Source organism: Eulemur rufifrons, chromosome 30 (genome assembly GCF_041146395.1).
Source record: "Eulemur rufifrons isolate Redbay chromosome 30, OSU_ERuf_1, whole genome shotgun sequence".
Taxonomy (NCBI): domain Eukaryota; kingdom Metazoa; phylum Chordata; class Mammalia; order Primates; family Lemuridae; genus Eulemur; species Eulemur rufifrons.
Window position 1 is genome coordinate 100,186,147 of NC_091012.1, and position 25,597 is coordinate 100,211,743.

The 25,597-nt window shown below is 49.0% G+C and overlaps 1 protein-coding gene across 1 annotated transcript; it reads right to left on the reverse strand.

The window, feature by feature from the left end:
• Nucleotides 1–131: 131 nt before the first annotated feature.
• On the reverse strand, nucleotides 132–24,714 carry GPR173 (G protein-coupled receptor 173). The gene is made up of 2 exons (XM_069464081.1): nucleotides 24,037–24,714; nucleotides 132–4,220 (listed from the first exon to the last, which is right to left on the reverse strand). The coding sequence occupies exon 2, from the start codon at nucleotides 4,121–4,123 to the stop codon at nucleotides 3,002–3,004; it is 1,122 nt and encodes a 373-aa protein (XP_069320182.1). The 5' UTR covers nucleotides 4,124–4,220; nucleotides 24,037–24,714; the 3' UTR covers nucleotides 132–3,001.
• Between the last annotated feature and the right edge of the window lie 883 nt (nucleotides 24,715–25,597).

Genomic DNA, 25,597 nt, shown 5'->3' on the forward strand with positions numbered 1-25,597 from the left:
GGGGAATGGATAAGAAAAGGGTGATATATGTTTAAGATGGACCACTGGAATGAATTAGATCTATATACGGCAACATGGCTGGATCTCTCAAAAACAGAATGTTTGAGTGAAAAAAGAAACAGAACAAGATTTAGTACAATACTGTTTATGTAAATTAAAACACACAACAATACCATATATTTTTCACAGATACACATATATGTAAATAAACACATGAACGGTGGATTGGAAGGACATACGTTAAATACAAGAGAGTGGGTGCCTATGTGGCAGGAGATGGGATCAGGGATGGGTGATGAAGGGGACAAAACAAAACAAAATAAAGAATAAAAGGGCCTCACATGGACCAATGATGATGCAGTGTGCCAAGAACTGAGGAGTATGGTCAACTCAATTCTGTGCACCTGAGAGAATAAATAAATAGATAATAAATTAATTGAGTGCCCAGGGAGCAGGCTGGCTGGGTTGACTCCCAGGCTTGGGTGTTTTTCCCCCGTGACACCCCTCCCTCTGATTTTGGTCAAAGCTGACCAAAGTCCCAGCTGTATACAGTGGACCCTTAGGAAGGGCTCCCATCCCAGGCTGAACAGTCTCTCCAGAAGCCATTACTTTGTGAGAGGCATTTCCTAACCCTATCAGTTCCCCCCACATTTGATCCCCAATTCCCAGTCCCCCATCGGTGTCCAATTTCAGGAACATCTTGTTTGAACTTGGGAAGGAGACTGAGACCAGTGTTAGGAGTGGTACCTGGGGCTCCAAGCTTTGGGGGGAGATGAAGTTCTCAAGTTCCCTGCCCGCTTCCCATGCTCAGAGCCTAGGCCAAGGGCAGCGATCATAGGAGATGGGAGTCTACTCTCTTGCTACATACATACCTACCGTTTCCAAGTTCCATCTCCCGACCACCGCGCTTCTTCCTGCTGCAGGCACATACTCTAGTTTGTCTTCTCTCAACTAGGTGCGTGCGTGCGCGTGTGTGTGCGTGTGCTGTATATGTTTCCACATATAGGCATTTGCTCACATGTGTGCACCAGGCACGTTTTCCTCAGAGGTGCCTCCCCACACAAAGTTACACAGACGCACACTGTCGCACTCAATCATACCTCCCCACATGTGGTCACACAGACAGGACACACAGACACAGACACACACACACAGTCAGAAAGAGAAAACATCGAATATAGCATTGTTCATTTGTTTTTCCATTTACAAAATCCAATGGTGAATCCAGGCAGTTAGAAAAAAGAAACGGAGGAAAACCCTCCTGAATGTACCCTATTTACCCCCCACCCCCTTGGTCTTCCCACCCCACCCCCTCAGAAAGGCACCCCCATCACTATCACTGAGAGAACAGATCCCCCGACTCCCGGCCTCTCAGCCACTCTGGCCTGCCTTTCCAAGGCCACTCTGCAGCCAGGCTCATTAATGTCTCTCCTGCCTCGAGTGCCAAGTGCCATCCCCATTCCTTCTGGGTGAGGCTTCTCCAGTTCTGGGGCTGTCTTGGGGTAGGGAGGGAGCTTGGTACAAGGGCTTGTATTGAGAAGGGGAAGTGGGGGTGGATAAATACAGAACCCCCCCTCCCCATAGGAAATGAGAGGGGGGCAGAGAGCTTGGGCAAGCCCAGGCAAAGGAGCACCAACTTGGCTCACCCATGGCCTTGGCCTTGAAGTACGCCCAGAGTGGGCTCAGCCCCAGGGAGGGAAGCTTGCGATCTCCCACCCGGAGGATCTGGCTGCAGTCTGCTCCACTTTGGGTGTAGGTAAGGACAGGGAGAGAAAGGGGGAGGGGCTGTTGGGAGGAGGAATGTTTGGGTCTGAGGGCCCAGAAGGCCGGGGGGGGGGGGGGTACCAAGGAGGGGCTTGAGGCCCCTGAGACTTGAGGGGGACAAAAAGAGGTTGGATAGGAATGGACTCAAGACCACAGTACCTTGGAGTTTGTACCACTATCAGTTATCAAGGCCCAGAAAGAATTTTCATCTTCTGAAGAGTAGTGTGGACCCAGGATGAAATTTCAGGTTGATTTCAGCTCTGACTCGAGGCTCTGTGGTCCGGCTACTCTGGGGAGTTTGACAGCCCCACTACACTTCCTTGGGGGGCTGCTCCTGCCTGTATGGCACCCACGTCAGCCCTAGCAGGGCTGAAATGGATTTCCATCCTCAGGAAGAAGAGTTGGGGGCCGGGGATCCAGAAGGCAGCATGAGAGAATGAGGCCAAGCTCAGGTCTCTTCAGCTTGAGGAGTTCAGCTCACATCCTGCTTTTCACCTAGCCTGGGCCCATTCTGGGGGCCCATCTCCCTACCCTCTCGGCTTCTCCAACAGATGCACGAGAACCACTCGGGAGGTGTGGACACGGTGGGGGAGGAGAGGAGACTAGGCCTGGGACCAGGGTTGGCCTAAAACAACATTGCACACAACATAGCAAGTAAACATCCCTGCTCCCTGGGGACCCAGTACCCCCTGTGGTCCCTCTTGTCAGCAGCCTTGGATCAATTTCTCCCTAAATATCCAGGCCTTTCCAAAGGACTTGGAAGAGGAGGGTTCCTGGGAGCAGAGGGGGCAATAAGAGCTCTGGAAGTCTATTTTACAGGACAAATTTCCCCCTTCTGGACAATGTCAGGAGAGACATTAAAGCAAGAAAGCCTGTCTCCTCAGCTGTTAGTAGAAAAACCTGCATTCCCAGTTTTGTTTTCTTTTTCTGAATTGTCACTTCTGAGAGAGAGAAAGAAAGAGAGAGAGAGAGAGAGAGAGAATATGAGATTGTAGAAGTGGAGAAGGAGGCGGCGGAGACAGGCCCCACAAAACTAAAAACGCCTCTTTCCCAGTCCCCTGCCCAGTCCCCCACCCTGGGGAGGTGTTGGCTAAGGTGCCTAGATTACAGGTGGTTCAAGGGGCTGGGGCTGGAGCTCAGAAAGGAAGGCTCCTATGTGGGGCCCCACCCCTCCCTTGCTGTCGGCCCGTCATGGTGGCCTTGACTTTCTCCCTGCCTGTCTGCCTACCAGCCTGTTTCACATGACACAATAGGGTTCTCTGGGAGCCGGGGCACCTCCTGTGCCCCAGCATGGGGCATGAGTCCTCAGGCACTTCTTGAGGTCCTTGTTGAGCAGGAAGCAGACGATCGGGTTGACAGCAGCCTGGGCGAAGCTCATCCAAACAGCAGTGGCCAAGTAGCGGTGGGGCACGGCACAGGCTTTCACAAATACTCGCCAGTAGCAGGCCACAATGTAGGGTGACCAGAGGAGCAGGAAGAGCAATGTGATCGCGTAGAACATGCGGCCCAGCTGCTTTTCACCCTTGACCTCGTCCATGCCCAGCAGCCGCCGGCTGGCTGCATGCCCATTCTGCCGGATACCCAGCAGGGTTGGTGGCATGGGCCCACGGCCAAAGCCGGCGATCCAGTTGGCAGCAGCCTGGCCGGTAGCCCCAGGGCCATGGAATGTCCAATTCTGGCTGATGGCTGGCACCATCTGCACTGGCTTCATCTTGCGGTGACGATACTCGAAGAGGAGCAGCTTGCCATAGACAGCATGTGTGGCTGCCATGAGCACAGCCAACATGAGCATGAAGCCCAGTGTGTCATTGGCCTTGAAGTAGCGATGCTCAAAGATGCACTGGTCCTCCTCCCGGATAAACTTGTAGGTACCCACATCGAACACAGGTGGGAAGGCCATGGCCACAGACAAGGTCCAGGCCATGCAGATGACAGCTGCGCATGTCCAGAGTGTCATGCGCTTGGCGTAGAAGCGGTGGTGGGCGATGGCCATGTAGCGGGTGACGCTGATGCAGAACAGCATGAAGGCCGCATGGAAGCAAAAGAGCACGGCCATGAAGGCCACAATCTTGCAGCTGAGTGCACTGAAGGTCCATGAGGAGCCGTGACGCACAGAAGCCAGCACAAAAGGGAAGCAGACGGCAGAGCGTATGCCATCGGCCAGGCACAAGTCCAGCAAAAAGTAGTAAGGAGCCTTGTGCAGGGCACGCTCCTTGAGCACCAGCAGGGACAAGATGGCATTGCCTGCCAGGCTCACGCACATGATCAGTCCCAGCAGCACCAGCTTCACATAAGCCGATGCTGACGGTGGGGACAGTGCGCCGCTCACCTCCTCAGGCTCTCCGGTGGTGTTGGCCATACTGAGGGGCAGGGGCTACTGGCCACCCTATGGGGTCAGCCAGTCCGGTACTCGATGGGCCCTGGGGGGCTCCATCAGTCGTCCTGCTGTGCTGCACCTGCAAATGGGGACAATGGGGGAGACACAGACACAGAGAGACAGAGAGATGAGGGCAGGAGAGAGACAGAGAGAAAAACACACACAGACACACAGAGACAGAGTGGGAGAGGGAGAGAGAACAAAGAGACAGAAAATGGCAACAAGGATATAAATGGGTAGAAATTGACACAGAAATGGAGAGGATGAGAAAGAGTGAGGAGAGAGAGAGAAGAGAGAGACAGAGACCGACAGGAGAGAGACAGTGAGAAACGGAGAGGAAAGGTGAGGAAGAAACAGAAAGGGCAGGGTTAGTGTGTCTATGAGCCCTCCCCACTTACTCCCCGGCTGGTGTCAGGCTCTGTCCCTGGACCACTGCTGCGCCTACCCCTCCTTGCTGGGTGAGGACGCTTCGGCTCTCTGGATGTCCTTGGTTACCTGCTTCCTCCATTGGGTCTGTGGGGCAGGGATGTTGTTGCAGCTCTTCTCCCCCTTTGCAAAGCCCTAAGGTTGTGTTCAGACTTTTTTGACCATAGGAAAAAGTACATTTCGCATCACAACCCAGTACACATACACGCACATGCACACACAGCTCAGCCGAAAGTTTCACAAAACAGTAGATCCTATGTGTAATGTGCTCCATTCATTTCTATTCTCTTTTGTGTTTCCTTAAAATGCTGGTAGCCACTCACTAAATAGATTCATTTCTTCACGATCAGCAGTGTGCTTAGCATGCTCGAGGAACATCGGGAAGACCAGTGTGGCCAGAACTGTGAGTGAGGGAGACAGTGGTAGGAGAAGAGGTTGCAGAAGTGTCTGGGGCTGTGGGCCAGCATGAGGCTTTTGGTTTTTATTTTAGGTGAGTTGGGGAGTATGTCTGACTACAAAGATGTAGGTATGCTTGTGCATATTCAGTCATGCACTTAAATAATATTTACTGAGCATTTACTGTGCACCAGGCACTGTTCGAGAACTGGAAATACAGCTGTGAACCAGACAGATAAAGATCCTGGCCTTTGTGGAGCTGACATTCTAGATAATGAAGAAGAGACACAGGGGAAGTCTAGTCTATCCAAGGATGACAAGTTCCTAAGAGTAAACATCAAGGAGGGAAGCGGATAGGAAGCGCTAGGGGTGGGGAAAGTGTTCCAGTTTTAGATGAGGTGGACACGGAAAGCTTCAGGGAGGAGGTGTCATCTGAGCAAAGACCTGAAGGAGGTGAAAGAGTGAGTCATGTGGATATCTGGGGGAGGAGGAGTCCAGGCAGGGGAAAAGACAGAGCCAAGGCTTTGAGGTGGACCTATACACTGCAGTCCCCAACCCCCAGGCCATGGCCCGGTACCGGTTAGTGGCCTCTAAGGAAGTGGGTCCCCCATCACCACCTGAGCTCTGCACCACACCTCACCCTACGACACCCAGGCCCCACCCCCAGTCAGTGAAAAAGTTGTTTTCCATGAAACTGGTCCCTGGTGCCAAAAGGGTTGGGGATTGCTGCACGTGGCACATTTGAGGAAGAGCAAGGAGCGTGGGTGGAACAGAGTGAGCGAGGGGAAAGTGGTGGGAGTGAGGTCAGAAAGGTGGCGAGGCCAGATCATGGAGGCCATGGTGAGGACTTGGACTTTTCTTTGGAATGAGATGGGAATCACGGGAGGGTTTTGAGCAGAAGTCAGAAGTGATATGATTTAGGATTGAACAGGATTTCACTTGCTGCTGTGCAGAGAACAAATCACGTGGGTCACAGAAGTGGGGGACTACTCTGGAGGCTCCTGCAGCAATCCAGGTGAGGGGCAATGGCACCCCTATGCCCCTTTCTCTCCTTTATTTTTCTTCCTGAACCTTCTCTTTTCTAACGCACAATATAATTTACTTTTAAAATTTGATTTATTGCCTGCCTCATCCTAATAGAACAAAAGCTCCACGGGGGCAGGGATTATAGACTCACCTCTAGAAGAGCACCGCATAGCACATGCACGGTAGCTCTCAGTGATAATATGTTGGATTAATTGAGGGACAAAATGGGCTGGGGGTCAGAGAGGGCTCCTTGGAGACATTCAGGCAGGATTTGCTGAAAGAGGGGCCTGAGGGGCGCATCTGGCCGTGAGGGCAGCACGGCAAAGCTTGGTGGGGGAACAGGAGAGCTCGGGAGTGCGGGGCTGTGATAAGGTAACAGGGCAGGTCCCAGAGGGAAGGCAGTGGGGCAACTGGAGCAGAAGCTGGAGACTCAGGATCACTGTTGGGGCTGGGGCCCGGGTAGGTGGGACTTGAGCCGATGTCTTCCCACTCCCTCCCTCCCAGGAACAGTCTCCCTCTGCACTGTTTCCCAGCTCAATCCAACCGGGCCTGCCACCACCACCTGGGGCCAGGCTTTTTTGATGGCACCCTGAAGTCCCAGAGCCTGTGCCAGTAGTCCACGAGAGGGTGCTAGGGCAGGGGCCCAGGAGAAGTGGGGATGGTGGGCCCTCCTTCAGCCCCTTAAGGCCTGACAGCGCCCTCAGAACTGCGGACCAGCCCATGCCGTGCACGCGCGCGCGCACCCCGCCCCCACTCCCTTGCCTGGAGGGGAGGTGGGGGGAGGGAGGGACAGAGACTGAATTTAAGAGAGAGAGACAGACATACAGAGAGTGACAGGAAAGATGTGTGTGCAAGAGACAGATGGAGACATAGGAGGGAGAGAGACAGAGAGAGAAACAGGGAAAGGGGAGAGAGCTTTACATACAGAGAGGAAGAGAGAGAAATAGAGACAGAAAGGGGAAAAGAGAGAAAATGAGAGTGAGAAAAAAACAGCCACACACGGAGAAACAGCACAACACACAGAGAAGGGACAGAAATAGGCAGAGATAGAGAGAAAGAGAGAGAAAAAAGAGAGGGGCGGGGGAGAGGGATAATGCCAGGGAAGAAAGAGAAAGAAAAAGAGAGAGAGACGGGGTGGGGGTGGGGCATGCGAGACAGGGGAGCTAGAGAGAGACAGAGACAGAGACAGAGACGGAAATAAAGATGGAGATAGAGAGGGAGACACAGAGAGACACACTAAGATCGAGAAGGTGGATAACGTGTAGCCCAGAGTCTCAGTGAAAACAAAAGCTAAAACTAAAACAAAACAAAACACCCCCCCCCCAAAAAAAAAAAAAACCAATAGCAGCAAACAAACAAAACCCTGGTGTGGCTGGGAAAGCTGGAGAGACTCTATAAGCAAGGCAGGCGAGGGCCCTCCCCATCAGCCCGGCGGCCGCAGCCAGGGCCCAGCTGCGGGGGAGGCTGTGTGCGCAGGAACAAGACACACGACACACGACACACGACACACGCACAGCTGCTCGTGCCCAGACACCTGCAGGCCCCTGGCGCCCACGCACACACAACCCACTGCCATGGAGACCCAAGGCCAGCAGCCAGCTCGCACGTGGGGGACACACACGCGCACACGCACGGAGGCGGAGGGACATCTTGTACTCTGTCGTGTTCACGCACCTAGGTACACGGTGTACCCTGCCTAAGCACCAGCGCTTCGTCCTGAACAAAGGCGTTACTGCCCCCTAGGGGACATTTTGGAAATCTGCAGGAGCATTTTTGGTTGCTGCGCGGAGGGCTGTAGGGTGTCCCTCTGACATTTACAGGTCCGGGGCGAGGATGCTGGCCATCAAGCGATAGGCGGGGCAGTCCCACACAGCCCACGTAGGACCCGCATCGCCTAGGATTTGGACTTGTAACTAACTGAACCTAGAATCTAACTCTATTACACAGATAAATACCTTTTTTTTTTTTTTTTAGAGACAAAGTTTCTCTTTGTTGCCTAGGCTGGAGTCCAGTGGCGCGATAATAGCTCAGTGCAGCCTCGAACTTCTGGGCTCAAGCGATCCTCCTGCCTCAGCCTCCTGAGTAGATGGGACTACAGGCACGCGCCACCACACCTGGCTAATTTTTTTTTTTTTTTTTTTTTTTTTTTAGGGACAGGGTCTCGCTATGTTGCCCAGGCTAATCTTGAACTACTGGCCTCCAGCGATCCTCCCACCTCGGCCTCCCAGAGTGCTAGGATTACAGGCGTGAGGCATCGTGCCTGCCTTAAACACCATTTTTTCCTTCTTCGTTTTAACATACCCTGAATTATCCAGGAATGTGGCTGTCATGTAAGTCAAGAGGAGACTGCACTTGCAGTGCACCTTCCTTGGAGTTGTTCACTACTTCAGAAAACCTCACCCAGAGGTCTCTGTCTGTCATTTTCCTGCACTTTCTGCCTCTGATGTTTCCCTTCTCCTAAATCCATATTTACTCATTATAAACCGTCGGGAGCCTCTAATTACCTCCTTGAATCTCCTGGGGAGTGTCATACCCAAGCATTTACATACTGAAATACAAATTATTTTCTTATAAATCACTTTCCTTTTATTTATTTGTATAATAGTTGATACAATATGGAGATTGTATAAAATACTATATGGATTTTCTTTTGAAATTACATGTGCAGAGATTATCTAAGAACTTCATTTCCAGATAGTAAAGGGGTGTTACAAAATATCTGTTACATAAAAGAGGGCGTTGGGTATGAGAGGGCTGAGAATTGCTCATATACACAGACACACTCAGACACACACTCACACACATATGCAATGGCCCACAAAACCATATTTATAAACTCCCCTAACACACACACACACACACACAAATGAAGTCTCAAACACTAACAGGTAAACACAGGCAAACCTACTCAAATACACTTTTCACTCAAACACAGACACATATATGCCCATGGACCTGATATATCTGATTATTCAAATCCCCTCAGATGTTCAAACTTTCACAACACAGATATATACAAAGTGGCATATTGATATCATCACATATACAAACACTGTTAAACAAACACATAAGTGGCCGGGCGCGGTGGCTCACGCCTGTAATCCTAGCACTCTGGGAGGCCGAGGCGGGTGGATCGCTCGAGGTCAGGAGTTCGAGACCAGCCTGAGCAAGAGCGAGACCCCGTCTCTACTAAAAATAGAAAGAAATTATATGGACAACTAAAATATATATAATACAAAAAATTAGCCGGGCATGGTGGCGCATGCCTGTAGTCCCAGCTACTCGGGAGGCTGAGGCAGTAGGATCGCTTAAGCCCAGGAGTTTGAGGTTGCTGTGAGCTAGACTGACGCCACGGCACTCACTCTAGCCCGGGCAACAAAGCGAGACTCTGTCTCAAAAAAAAAAAAAAAAAAAACACATAAGTGACTCAGATTCAAGTCACTTATGTATATGCCAGCATGCTCACATACACTTGAACCCTGCCACATGTACATATACACAGAGAAGTATGTATACATAGACAGAATACCCCTCAGATACCTACAGATATATTTGCAGAGAAGAAAATAGGCGAGTAAAAAACTGCTCACATACACATACACAATCTTTTTTTTTTTTTTTTTTTTTTTTTTTTTTGAGACAGAGTGTCGCTTTGTTGCCCAGGCTAGAGTGAGTGCCGTGGCGTCAGCCTAGCTCACAGCAACCTCAAACGCCTGGGCTTAAGCAATCCTACTGCCTCAGCCTCCCGAGTAGCTGGGACTACAGGCACGCGCCACCATGCCCGGCTAATTTTTTCTATATATATTTTAGTTGTCCATGTAGTTTCTTTCTATTTTTAGTAGAGACGGGGTCTCGCTCTTGCTCAGGCTGGTCTCGAACTCCTGACCTTGAGCGATCCACCCGCCTCGGCCTCCCAGAGTGCTAGGATTACAGGCGTGAGCCACCGCGCCCGGCCCACATACACAATCTAACACAAGGAGACCCATTCAAATCCTCTCATGTAGATCAGGTGCACTCATCAACACAAATATGTACATCCTGCACATGTACACACACCCATTCACATACACACTCTCACTCATGAACAGATGTATAACAGCTCCAACACACACACATGTAAACAGACACACACACAACTTTAACAATACACAAGTACAACCAAACACAAAGATAAAAATCGCCCACATAGACAGACACTGTCACATACAAACATATGTACACATACAAACTTGCTTACACACAGAGAAATACTGACATACACAACCTGCAGCAGGTATATTCCCAGAACTATTAATATTAATAAACTCACTCACGTACACAGACCAGCTAACTTCTGCACTACAGGTGGAAATATGAGCAGAGATGCCCAGCTGGTGGGCTCCCGCCACAGCAGGGACTAGAGCAAGACCCGCTCCAGGGGCCCCTGTGCAAAGGGAGGTTGTAAATGGTTTTGTTGCTTCCTGTTGAAACGTCCCTGATAGTCTGATTATTACTTTGCCACTTGTTTATCATTAGTGAGGTTTTTGGTTTGGCCTATACCTACCTGTACAATGTTTGCTTTTTAAAAAATTTGATCTTGTTCTTATTTTTCCACAGCTTTTCTTTCTACAAAAATAGGAGTTATATGATCCTTGCTATTGTGGACCATTACATAGTATTAGGTGTTCCTAAAGAGAATAGAATTATTTTCTTTTCCTTGATTGTTGCTTCTTTATAAAAAAAAAAAGCTTTTTATTATAGATCATTTCAAATAAAAAAGTAGAAGATATACTATAATGAACCTTGGTGGACCCATCGCCCTGATTCGCCAATGATCAACTCAGCTGGTCTCGTTTTGCCTATAACCCTGCCCACTTCCTTCACTTCCCAGTATTCTGAAGCATATCTCTTATACCATTGCAACCTTAAGTATTTCAGTACCTATTTCTAAAAGGTAAGGACTCTTGAAAAGCATTAAAACAATATCATTTTTATTATTTCTTGGTTTATTTATCAATTTATTTGTTGTTGGCATTTGATACTAAAACTTAGCCAAATCTGGTTCTTGGTGGGATTTCATAATTAATTTTTTTTTTTTTTGAGACAGAGTCTCACTCTGTTGCCCAGGCTAGAGTGCCATGGCGTCAAGCTCACAGCAACCTCAAACTCCTGGGCTTAAGCAATCCTGCCTCAGCCTCCCGAGTAGCTGGGACTACAGGCATGTGCCACCATGCCCGGCCAATTTTTTTCTATATATATTTTTAGCTGTCCATATAATTTCTTTCTACTTTTAGTAGAGACAGGGTCTCGCTTTTGCTCAGGCTGGTCTTGAACTCCTGAGCTCAAACAATCCGCCCGCCTCGGCCTCCCAGAGTGGTAGGTTTACAGGCGTGAGCCACTGCGCCCGGCCCATAATTAATTATTATTTTTGTTTTTAGGCAAAAATATTTGTCAGTAAATTAGTGAAGCCTGAGCTGGCTTGTGCCTATAATCCCAGCTACTTGGGAAGCTGAGATGGGAGGATCATTTGAGCCCAGGAATTCCAGATCAGCCTGGGTGACATAGCGAGACCCCATCTCAAAAAAAAAAAATGAATGAAATACGACAATAGTAGGCTGGGCACGGTGGCTCACGCCTGTAATCCCAGCACTCTGGGAGGCCAAGGCGGGAGGATCGTTTGAGCTCAGGAGTTCGAGACCAGCCTGAGTAAGAGCAAGATCCCGTCTCTACTAAAAACAGAAAGAAATTATCTGGACAGCTAAAAATATATATAGAAAAAAATTAGCCGGGCATGGTGGCACATGCCCGTAGTCCCAGCTACTTGGGAGGCTGAGGCAGGAGGATCGCTTGAGCCCAGGAGTTTGAAGTTGCTGTGAGCTAGGCTGACGCCATGGCACTCTAGCCCAGGCAACAGAGTGAGACTCTGTCTCAAAAAAAGAAAGAAAGAAAGAAAAAGAAATACGACAATAGTTTAATTGAATTGATTCATTAAAGGGAAGTCTAGACCTTTATGGCTTTGTTTCAGAGTGTTGCTTTCTTAAAAATGCAGAGAAAAATCAGTTTTCAGAAGTCACAAAGGACTTCTGACCCCTTCAGTAGAAAGATTTGGACTTTTTAAGACATCTGGAAGTGCAAATTGAGAAACTGGGATCTTTTATGAGATGGGTTAGAACATTCTTAGATGAAGCTCAACAAGCTAGAGACAGGGTTGCATGATCATTAACAGGTAAAGCTAAGATGCCTCCCCACAATAGAATCTCACAGATTAGCAGTCTGCAGAGAAATTGTTCACAATTTCCAATGACGTAAAGGGAATAGGAAAGGGGCCATTTTCAATTATTGCTATTAGGAAACACACTGAGGACAGGTCAAAGGACATCGAGATGACACTGACCTACAAGATTGTTGAATTGGAAGGGTTTTCATTTTATATCCATGCATCTATGGATGTTGACTAATTGTGCTTAGTTTATAGTACTTGTTAGAAACCCTGAAGAGAAATGCAAGAAGCACCAAAATAAACTAAGGTGGAAATATTCAAAGTAATATATGAGTATTTTGAAATACTGTGGAAACTATGTATAAGTCTGCAGACTGATGCCTGATGCAAGTTGGTTCTGAAAATGCCAAGATTCATCTACCAAAAAGCCCTCACCTGTAAAAATTTGCCTGTAGGTCTAATTTCCACAGTAAATGATGCTACATGAATTTAATTAAATCTAAGACACTCCCCACCCGCCTTTTAGCTTTCTGTGGAGAAATGGGATCAGCACACCCTTCTCTGCTGTTTGAAACCTAAGTGTGTAGAGATTTTGTTAAAAATGTATGCACTAAAAGAAACATTTCAGCATTTCTTTGTGAATGACTCTCACTTTGCAGATTTGGTGCTTACTGGCTTCAACAAATGGCTTTTTGAGCACATGAATAAAATTACATCAAAAATTTTAATGACACTCAAAAATATATTGGAGTGTACTGATAAGGTTTATGGATTTGAAGCAAAACTTTAACTTAGGAGAAGTGAGGTCAAGTGTGGTTCCCTAGGTGACGTTTACTTGGTGCTACAATTTGAATACCAAAGAAGATTTAGTAGGATGAGTAGAGCAACGTCTATGTCTAATTAGGGAGAAAGCTTCATTATTTTGAGAAACTCAAAATGAAAATTTTCTGTTGCATTCAAAATTCATGAGCATTTGTTACAAGAAATTTCAATATCACATTTTATTGAAAAAAGAGAAAGAGGTGTTAGATTTAAAGAAGAATCCTGTTTTTGAGGCACAAAATTTGGACACTATGAATTATCCAAATCCTGATTACTGGTTAGAAAGGGGTTTTAGTCAGTAAAAAAATATATACTCTTTGACCATTTGCTGCCACCTACTTAGGCAAGCAGTTTCCTATTGATGGTGACTACTAAGAGACAGAAGAGATCATGTGGCTATTTCAAACAAAAAACCTGGGTCTCTGCCTGGCCATGGCAAGAACTAGTAAGTTCTAAAAGGGAGGTGGGAAAGGGAGGCACAAAGAAGCGGTTGTTCTATTTCTTAAGAAAAGTTGGTATTGTGTGAAAGTACCAGCCACATTCAACACTAGAAACTATAACTGCTGCTTCAGAAAAACCAAAGCTAGGCCGGGCGCGGTGGCTCACGCCTGTAATCCTAGCACTCTGGGAGGCCGAGGCAGGTGGATCGCTCAAGGTCAGGAGTTCGAGATCAGCCTGAGCAAGAGCGAGACCCCGTCTCTACTAAAAATAGAAAGAAATTATCTGGCCAACTAAAATATATATAGACAAAATTAGCCGGGCATGGTGGCACATGCCTGTAGTCCCAGCTACTCGGGAGGCTGAGGCGGTAGGATCGCTTGAGCCCAGGAGTTTGAGGTTGCTGTGAGTGAGGCTGACGCCACGGCACTCACTCTAGCCCGGGCAACAGAGCGAGACTCTGTCTCCAAAAAAAAAAAAAAAAAGAAAGAAAGAAAAACCAAAGCTGGTGTTTTTGAGGTGAGCTTTGCTGACCTGCAGAACCATGGAGCTACATTCCATACATTCAAGCTAATTACTGAGGACATTTGGGAAAACATCAGATTGTGCCTGAACAACCTCCATGGAATGGGTCTTACCTTCAACAACATGCCTTCTGAGATCTAGAAGTGGCAGGCCACAATGGAAGTTTAGATTCATGTCAAAAGTGCAAATTATTATTTGCTTCATTTGTTTTATTTGGGTTTTCACCAAAAAAAAACAAAAAACAAAAAACAAAAAACAAAAAAACACAGTAACTTGATGTAGAAGATCTATGCTCAGCATCAGTGAATTTACCAAATCAAGGTTAAAATGCCCATAAATGAATCAAATGACCAGAAAATAAATCAAGGCAGTCATGACCAAAGGCTCAGAAGTAGGCATGAATGTTAATCATCGCAAATTCACATCAGTGAATAAAAAAGTTATGTTCTGCTACGTTTTGAATGTGTCCCCCAAAGTTTATGTGTTGGTAACTTAATCCTCAATGCAGCAGTGTTGAGAGGTGGGACATTTATGAAGTGCCCTCATAAATGGATGAATGCTGTTATCACAGGAGTGGGTGAGTTACCTTGGGAGTGGGTTCCTGATAAAAGGATGAGTTCAGCCCCCTTCCCTTCTCTCTCTCTCTCTCTCTCTCCCCCACTTCCACCATGGGATGACACAGCAAGAAGGCCCTTGTCCTCAGTCTTGGACTTCTCAGACTCCAGAACTGTGAAGAAATAAATCTCTGTTCTTTATAGATTACCCAGTCTCAGGCATTCTGTTACAGCAACACAAAACAGACTAAGACATATTCCTAGAAGAGTGCTCAAGTCTCAAGTGTGTCAGGAAAATATTCTGAAAAGATTTCATTTGCAAGTTGTATACAAATTCAATATTTAATAACTCCCCTAAAACTGCATTTTTGTTTTGCTTCCCACAATTGTATAATATGAGGAAAATGTAAGAGATTTGTTTTCATTAAACCCCAGTACCCCTAAATCCTCTTCAGTTTACTCCAGTGTGCCCTACAAAGATTTCGCTTTCTCTGTGTGCCACGTTGTGAATGCCCCAACACACTCACGTCAGTCACGTTGCACAGAAACACTAGCACACTCGGGTAGATATGGGCACATGGGAACACGTGTACATGGAGATTCAAATTTGCACTCACATCCAGACTTAAACCAACCGACAAACACAATCAGGTGCTCATACACACACACACACACACACACACACATACACACACGTCCTTCCTCATCTACACAGAAACAGATAGACATGTGTGTAGGTACCCATGCACCGGCAAATCCTCAAAGATACACACACACACACACACACACACACACAGATAACTGCCTTTCTATAGAAATACAGGCTTAGGCAGAGACACATTCACCATTCACATGGGCACTTGCAGACATACATACGTACATACATATGTACAAACCAAATTTCATGAAACTACACACTTACAGACACAGTCTTATATGCACTGACGTAAGAATTGACATTCAGACACAGGTCAAGTCCTCCTCGCATCCTACAGATCCAGGCCCTCCCATGCCCCGCCCCACTGGCTCCTACACTAAGATATTAAAACCCACTATCTCATACAAAGCCACTCTCACAAATCTGCCCTGGCACATGTACATGTACACACAGTACAGACATGCTCACATGTGCCGCCACATGCAGGCTCACTGCTACACACACAGAGGCAAGCAGGCATGTAGAGCAACACAGGCGCACGCACGCACGCACGCACGCACGCACGCATTCACGCACGCCCACATAGCCACCGAGGTTTATAAATACAGAGACACAAACCCTCAGCTGCACACACCCATTCACACCTCCACATACACCCATACAACACACACACACACACACACACACCCTGACGCACGGCCATATGGACACAAGCCCTTTGCACACACGCATATACACCTGCATCACCACATATAAACCTGGATGCCAAGCTTCTGACATTTACAGACACTCACAACAGAGATTCACACACGCACATTTGCATACTGACCCCTACAAACCTGTTTACACGGTCAGATAAAAACCCGCTGTCATGCACGCACACATATGCAGACAGAGAGAAGCATGCTCATGTATGCAGACATACCAGCAACGCAGGTAACACTCACACTCAGTCACTGCACTACCACAGATACAGGTGTGTATGCTCACACACCCAGGTGTGTGCACCAGGAAATATACACACAGGACCAAGCCCCTCCACCCACCCCCTGGATACCCACTTCCTTTCTCACATGCGCATGGCTTTATGTGCACACTTGGACTCGCAGAAGTACCAACCCACTTTCGTGCACAATCACGCTCTCACCTACACACAGCATCTGCTCTCATACATTCACGCAGACACGGACAATGGGGTAAATATGCACATAGAAACCCCCTTCACACTTGCAGGCGGACACACACTGGCACAGCTAACAACTATAGTAATAGGTAACACCTTATATGGCACAGAGGACTTGTTATGTGCCAGGCATGGTTCTAAGCACTGTCTTTTTTTATTTCAGCATATTATGGGGGTACAAAAGTTTACGTTAAGTATATTTCCCTTGCCCCCCCTCCCCCCTGGATCAAGCACTTTCATATATTAACTCACCCAGTCCTCACCCTGTGAGATGGGCAATTACTTCCACTTTACAGATAAGACACAGGGGCTTTGTTGAGGTTAGGTGACTTGCCCAAAGGCACACAGCTAATAAATGGCAGAACAAGAATTCCAACACAAAGGCTGCCTCCTTGCAGATCCAATTTGCATGTAGAAATAAATACACAAGCACGTGCACACACAAGCCAGCTCCCATTTACTCACATGCTCAGGTGCAAATGGCCACACACACCTACTCACATACATAGACAAACATGGACAGGTTCACATTTAAAGACATTCCAGCAGAGACACATGTGCCCTAGGAAATACATACACATTCATACACATGCCCACAGTCACACACCCTGCCCAAACACACCCACACTATTGAACACACAAAACATCCAGATACACCAACTACTCACTCACATACAGATGCACCCACATTCTCAGATACATTCCGCAACCAAATACATCCAAACACTCACACACACTATCCAGATATACCCACATGCACACCCCCCAGATCCACTCACTCACACCCCCCACAGATTCACCTACAATATACACTCTCTCTCTCACACCGCCCAGATACACTCTCTCACTCACACCATCCAGAGACAACACATCCTACCTAGATACACACACCCTGATACACGGCCATGTAGACATTCAGACAGAGGTCAAGCCCTGCTCACATCCTACAGATCTTAGATAGCAGTCTTAGTGGGTCCGAGATACACGCACACTCTCACACACTCCAACCTGGATATACTACATTCTCCTACACACACCAGTCAGATATACCCACTTTCACACGTGTACCCAACACCAAGACACCCATATGCTCTCACACAAATCCCATCTAAACCCACCCATCTTTATATGCACACACCTCAATACATTACACTCACGGGCACTTTACCCAGACACGGCCACACTTACACAGGCTCTCAACTCAGTACACCCACACTCTCACATACAATCATTCGGGTACACTCAAACTTACACCCCGCCCCGACTCAGAGCCCTCATACCGACCCAGGCGTACCTACAATCTCTCTTCCGCACACACCGTATCAAGACACACCCACAATGACACACACCTTCCAAAGGCACTATAGCCCACCCAGATGCTCACACTCACAAATTCCTAACCCAAATACATCCACACACAGAGACACATTCATCGTTCACATAGCCACCTACACATGATCCAGAGAACCCACGCTCACATACAAATCCTATCCGGATATACACCTACACCTTCTCATGTTCTGTCTGTCTCTCTCTCAGATGTATGTGCGTGTGCACATGCACACACACACGCGCACACACACCTCACACAGCCCCGCTCACATACATCCACCCTGTCATACATACATCACCGCCCAGATTCATCTGAGGCTGTGTACAGACCATTGAGATCCACTCAAAGCCACACACACAATCTAGGACCACCTACATCCACACATACAGCCCACCCGGACATATCCAACTCTCACACACGGTATCCAGGTGCACCCTCCACACGCACCACTCCCCAGATACACCCGTGTTCTCGTCCCCTCCACACCACCCAGATGTACCCACACTCCATACACACACTTCCCACTCGTATGTGCCCCCAAACTCTCTTTCATACACCCATCCAGTTATACACACACACCCCCAAGTACATATGCACCCACACTCTTCCACCCAGATACACAACCAAAGGTCTCACTACAGATCATCCCCAGATATACCTTACTACACATTCTGTCACCCAAGTATACCTGTGCTCTCATCTGCCCTCCACTGAGATAAACCCACCCCAAATACACACACGCTGTCTCACACATAGCCCAAATGTACCTACACACCATCTGGATGCACCCACACCTCACACACACCTAGTATCCTGAGACACACGCACCCCCGACCCAGTTAAACTCTTACACCCCATCCACATCCACACCCCTCCCACTGGAGACATCCCTGCTCACACCCCTACCACACTCAGAAACACCCTCACTCTCTCTTGCACACACACACACGATCCAGACCCTTTCTCTCTTAATCACTATCATTCAATCTACCCACAGTCCCCACGCCCAATGCAGACACACCCATACTCTCACACACACCACCCACACACAGCTCACCCAGATATATCCCCACACTCTATCCATAGACACCCCCATTACATACACACTCGTATACACACTCACCCTCACCCAGATGTGCACAAATTCTCTCTCTTACACACACTGTCACAACACACTCTGTCACATACTTCCAATTGCCTAGATACACTTGTGCTCTCACCCACTTACACGCCATCCAGATATATCCATACTTGACTCCCCCCACCCAGTACACCCATACGCTCTCATATACATACTCTACCCACAAAGAACACCCACACTGTCTTACACACATGACACAGATACAGTCACACTATCAAACACATATACCATCCAGATAACCCCCCACTCTCTCTCTCGCCATCCAGATACACTCATGCTCACACACCCCTCAAATATACACATCCTCACAGATATTCCCACCCCAACTCTCACTCATACCATCCTCCATCCAAACAGGCCACTTTACATACACCCATATTCACCCCTCCCCTCCCAAATACACACCCTATCCAGAAACACTCGTGTTCCCTTTACCTATAATCCACATCCTTTCTCTTTCTCTCTCACCAGATATATCATACCTTTCTCCCTCTCTCTTTCTCTCTCTCTTCCCACTTAAGATATACTTTCACTTATATACACACATTCACATTTAGATTTCTGCCTGGATGGCATAATTTGGGTGCTTTCCATGAAAACCATTTACCAATCTTAGATACCATACAGTGCCATTCTGCCCTGCACCTTTAATGGTGGGGAGATGAGAAGGGAGGTGTTTGTGTTTCAAGGAATCTTTCTCTAAAAAGCTCACAGGTCCCTTTCCCACAGTAGGACATCAGCCATGATTGGTTCCTACTTCTTGGATGTGAATGATGACAGGAATTATCCTGAGACCCCCACAAAAGCCCAGCACATGGTCAAGGCCAGAGAGGCCTCAGAAGGAAGGTCATGGACTGCTAAGGTGTCGTAGCTTGTTGCCAATCTGTAGGATGTTTACACAGTTATAGACAGACATGGTCCAGCAGGGCACAACTGACTCTCAGACAGCTACATAAGTATATGCTGAGGGACACTTATAGTCACACAGACTCATAAGTACCCTCTCTTATCACCCCTTCAGTGATAATTCCCATCTGCACAAGCCCAAGGCCAAGTATCTCTTTCTCCCCCACCCACCATCAGACAGGCACGTGCACAAATACTTACACTCATCCCTACACACGGGCACACTGACAGCAATGCACATTCACCCTGTACGTGGTCATACATGTGTACATCCATTTACTCTTAAACACAGGCATGCATACCTGATACACATTCACACGAAATAATGCCCACGGGTGACATACAACTACTCACAAACACAGGGGTACACACAGGCACACTTTCACATGTCCACAGACAGGCAGACTCTGTATCACACCCAGAGAGACAATGAACAAATAGGGACACAGAGAGGCAAGCTCCCAAATGTGTACACATACACACTCAGACATGACCAAATAAGTATATTTACACACAATCACACATCTGTGCAGGCATACTCACACACATCAACACCCAGACATGCACATGCTGATAAATGAGATAATGTATAGATATGCAGACATTCTAGACATTGTATGCACAACCGGGCATGTACACCTAGGAGCATGTTCACACGCACATAGACCTGTCCATTGATCCATCCCCATATGCACACAATCAGACACGGAAACAGAAATGTACTCACAAAACACACTCAACACTATCACAGCCAGGTATTTACACCACGTGCATTCCCACACATTCCCACACCCACATGAGAAGCCACGCAAACAAAAGAAGAATCATTTACACCTACATTCCCACAGATGGTCTTGGACACAAAGGTATATTCACACACATGCACATATGGAAGTATTCTCACATACTCACACACACACCTGCACATCTGCACAGGAACTGATCCACACTCATCACACACACACACACACGTAAAGACATCCTCATATACACACACACACTCAAACACACTTCTGGGCTGACAGTGGCATGCATGTACATTTACTCACATTGTTCTACAACATGTGCTCCAGAACAAAGATATATAAACACAAACACACATATGCCAATAATTAAAACTGTGCAAACTGGTACATTCACATACGTGTACATTCAGACAGGCATAGACACAGGCATATTCACACACACAATTAGATATGCATGAACACACAGGCATATATATATAAGACATGGTCAAGGAAACATACACAGTCACATGTGCACACATACTAGCATACACACCCACATATACACTCACTGTCACTCACAAGCATATTCGAACACATTTGCACTCACACTGACACTCAGAAATTCAAATAAAACCCATAATGAGGCATGTGTACACAAGTATTATGAAATGCAGTTACTCATGCATGCCACAATCAGACATGCACTCACCAACCATAATTAGACACATATACAAATGCATCCCTTCACCTATGCACACAGCCATGTGTGTGCACACAAGCATACATCCCCCACAGCCATACTCATATACAAAATCGAATGTGCACCCATGAGCACACCCACAAAATAGATCTTCATTCATACGCTCACCCCTACTCACACAATTAGTTCTCCTTATACTAGTGTGCCCACCCACACTAACATTTCCCTAATTGGATGTGGACATAGAGGTTTGCCTATAGATGATACACACTCAAACATGCACACACAGACATATATATATAATTCAAAAGTGCTGGAGAGTCCACATAGACATTCACACAAATTCACAGGCCTACTCACACAGATACAGGACAGACACACCCACACAGAAGCATGTTCACACACACACACACACACACACACCCTCCCATACATGCATGGACATGCACTTGTATATGTCCTTACACTCACAAACACACCATGTAGATGCACCTACACTCACATACACATGTGGGCATATACCAATATACACAATCAGATACAACTAGGTATTCACCTAATTGGATGTGCACACCCAGGAATTCTGAAACCCACACGCTCATATACACACAACCAGACAGGTTCACTCAAAGACAAATTGCTAACACACACATATACAACCAGACATTCAACAGGCCTATTGGCTCAGAGAAACACACCCACACTCAAGCTTAGAATCAAACGTGCCCATTTGCTTACCCAGACAGACATGCAAAGTCATACCCACCTCCTTGTACACACACAAGCCTACCCAAATACCCACAAACTCACACACACGCCATCACACAGCCTGCTCACACACACAGACTCATACATATCCACAGTGTCCACGAACAGACACGCACACACTGCACACTCAGCCACACGTTTTCAGTAGCACATATACACCCACGCTCAGGCCCAGATGCCTGTGGACCACAGGCTGGGTCCTCTTCCTTCCACACCAAATGCTTCTTCAGAAAAGTCTACTCTATGCCTCAAAGCCCCACCCCTCCCTGCCCCCACACAGAGGGTCTTCTGGGCCTCAGCCTTTCCCCTCCTCCCCTCCTCCCCTGGCCACCAACCCCACCACATCACACCCAGAAACCAGCCAGCAGACCCCATGCTTCCCCCACCCCAGGGTCTAGGTGAGCAACTCCCTGGGACCGGTGCCCCACAGGTCTGGCTGCTGCATGGGCCACGCCCCAGCTCTACCCGAAGCCCTGTGATCTCAGGAGCTTCAGCCTTGTCTCCAGGCCCTGCCAACCACTGACCACAGGCCAAACTCTTGCCAAGTCTCCCCTCCACCAGGAGACGCATACATCACCAGGGCCAGGAATGCTGTAGACTGCAAGCCAGGCCTCTGCTGGCTCATGGGGGCTCAAGCCTGTGTGCGTGTGCGTGTGTGTGTGTGTGTGTGTGCACAAACAGGGCAATGTGCAGGGAGAGAAGCCTGGAGTGGGGTGGGGATGGGTGGCTCTGCCCATAGCCACAACTTCTCATTCCCTACAAACGGGAAGTAACAACATAGAGCTGCTCCTGCCTCCCCTCCACTCCCTGCCCACCTCCCCGCCATTTGCCCACCTGCTGCCCTCCCCACATCTCTGCTGAGACCCTGGAGAAGAGGGACCAGTCCCTCCCCCAAATAATCAATAATAATATTAATCATGAGTAATCAACAACAATATTGACCATGAGCTTTGCTAACTGCTTTAGTGCCACCTTGATGAACATCCTTTATTTACACGCACCAACTCATTTAGTCCCTACACACACCCATGAAGGAAGGGTTACCAGTCTCTTTGACAGATGGGAAAACTGAGGTTCCGTAAGTGGCATGCTTCCACTAAAGTTGCAGAGCTAGTAGTTGGGAGAAGTGTCCCTGGGAGAATCCATGTTCTCCATGTGTCAGGTTTTCCTGCCCCTCCAGATATAAGGACCTCTGGCCACTGTGCACAAGGCCATGAGATCTGGGAGTCCCAGACACGGGCATCTGAAACAGAGATACACAGCCCTGTGGTGGAGGCTGGGGCCCACAGTGTGGGGATGAGCATGTTGTGCCTGGCCCCTGCAGATTGTCAAGTGGCTTGGTCTTTGCCCCTGCAGAGCCATCAGGCAGCCCAGGGCCTGGAAGTGTTCCCCACCCCCACCTCACCTTCCTTGAGCCCTACAGTGGCTTCTGCCCCTAGCTGGGAAGCACAGCAGTATCTTCAGTGGTGAGTGAGCAAAAGTCTGTGCTACCTGTGGGGAGAGACAGAGGGTGGAAGGAAGGAAGGAAGGAAGGATGGAGAGGAGGAAAGGAGTGGGGGGTGGTCTGGGGTGGGAGCAGCTTCTCTGTCATGTCTACCCACTTGCTTGCTGCCCAGGTGCACACACACACACACACACACACACACGCCCTGCAAGCAGGCCAAGGATCCTGGAGGAGAGTGGAGGAGGCAAAGGGAGAGGAGGCAGCCGCAAGAGGCTGAGCCTGCCCAGGGTGCATGGCCGGCTCCCAGGCATCCCTTCCACAACTAGCACACGAGGAAATATTAACACAGCCTCTTGCCCAAACACGACCATAATGACAAAAGCAGACCCTGTGCTGGGAAACAGGTGGTGGTTCCCTTTCTCATGGGACATTTGGTTTTGGAGAAGACAGGGAAAGATGAGGAGTCTCCAGGCTTGGGTGCCCAAGTAGCCCCTGTGATGGAGCAGAGAGAGAGAGAGAGACAGAGAGAAAGAGACTAACAGAGTCAGAGAGAGACAGCATGGCAGTGATGGAGACTGAAATATGTGTGGGGAGACAGAAGAGAAGTCCCAGCCCCCCATCCTTGGTGGAGGGATGCTGACTGCTTACCTGGGCTCTCTCAGCAGGGATGTCTTGGAATCCAGGATGGGGGCTCAAGCTGTCTCACCCAGGATAAATCACAGCCCAGACCACATTGTGGGACCCTCAGTGATCTGGCGGCCAGTGACACTCCTGCTTCTGTTGCCGTGGATACAGCCAGGCTGGTCTAAATCTCAGGCATCAGGGAAAGCAGGCACCAGAGGGGTGCACTGGGCAGGGTTGGGGGTGCTGGGGAACACCAGGTGGGCAGCACACAGCCTTGGGGTGCCCAACTAGCTGGCAGGTGGGGGTCCCGGCAGGTGCTTCCCCCACTGCACACTCCCACCCCCATCTTCATGCCACCGCCAAGCTGGGAGGGGGCCAGCACTGGCCCCTGCCACCCGTCTGCCCGCCTAGCTGCCGGTCCCCCCCTCCCCCCCTCCCTGCCTGCTGGCCGCCGCCTTTTGTCCTCAGAAGACACGGTCCCCGCGGGGCCTCTGCCAAGCCTCTAGCAGATGCTCAGGGTCCGGGGCTCCTCCCTGGGAGCACACGGGCCATGGCCTGGGAGAGCCCCAGGTTGAGGGGGCTCTCATCCAGGCTCACCCTGCTTCCCAGGCCTGCCGGGGATGGGGAAGAGGTGCAGGTCCACAGCCAGAGGCAGCAGCAGAGGTGGTGTTGGGGAGGGGATGGACGCCAGAAAGAGGGGGTGGGGTGGAGAGAGAGGCTGGCCTGATAGCTGTGTCCCGGGTTTTAGATCCGGGTTGAGGAGGGTGGCTCAGAGCATCCGAGGGGGGTCCTGATGCAAAACCAGGGCACCACGGGCCTGCCGGAGGGACCTTCCTGGCCGGGGAACCACCCCAGCGCCCGCAAATCCAGGTCCCAAGATGCTGGGGACACCCAGCCTGGATAGGGCCTCAGTGGGGAGTCCAGAGCCCTAAGTTGGACCCCATCCGGCCTGTCTGTCCCCCCTCTCCTCGATTAGCACAGTCCCTGCCTCAGGGGCGGGCGGAGGAGGGAGGGAGGCAGGGAGGGAGAGGGAGGGAAGGAGGGAGGCTGAGCAGGCAGGGAGACTCCCAGCCGCCAGTCTGGTCCTCCCTGGGGCGGGGCGGGGAAGGGGGGCCGGCGAGGCCAGGGAGCAGCCGGCTGGCTGGCTGACTGGGTGGGGATGCTGGCGTGGTGGCTGTGCTGCCAGGACAATAGCTGGCTGGGGAAGTCAGGCTCCAGCCTTTCTGAGAGAGGCATGCGTGGAGGTGGGGAGAGATGGCCAAGAAGCTGCTGAGAGAGCAACTCTCACGGGCTACAAGTGAAGAGGAGGCAGAGTGTGGGGGACTCTGGGGTCAGATCCGGTGGAAGTTTCTTAAAAGCTTTGGGATGGGAGGGATGCTTAGGGTTCTGAGAGGTAGGATAGATCATTTTATTTAGAATGCGGTTCTGTGGGCATTCTTCCAGCAAGGTGGGCTGGGGGTGGGGGTGGGGAAGGAGCGCTGCCCAACTCTGAACAGTCCCTCTCAGGGTGTGTCCTGTGCCACTCCTACTTTCTCTGGGCCAGTAGACGCCCAGGAACCCGCACTTAAGGCCATGTCCCCGGACA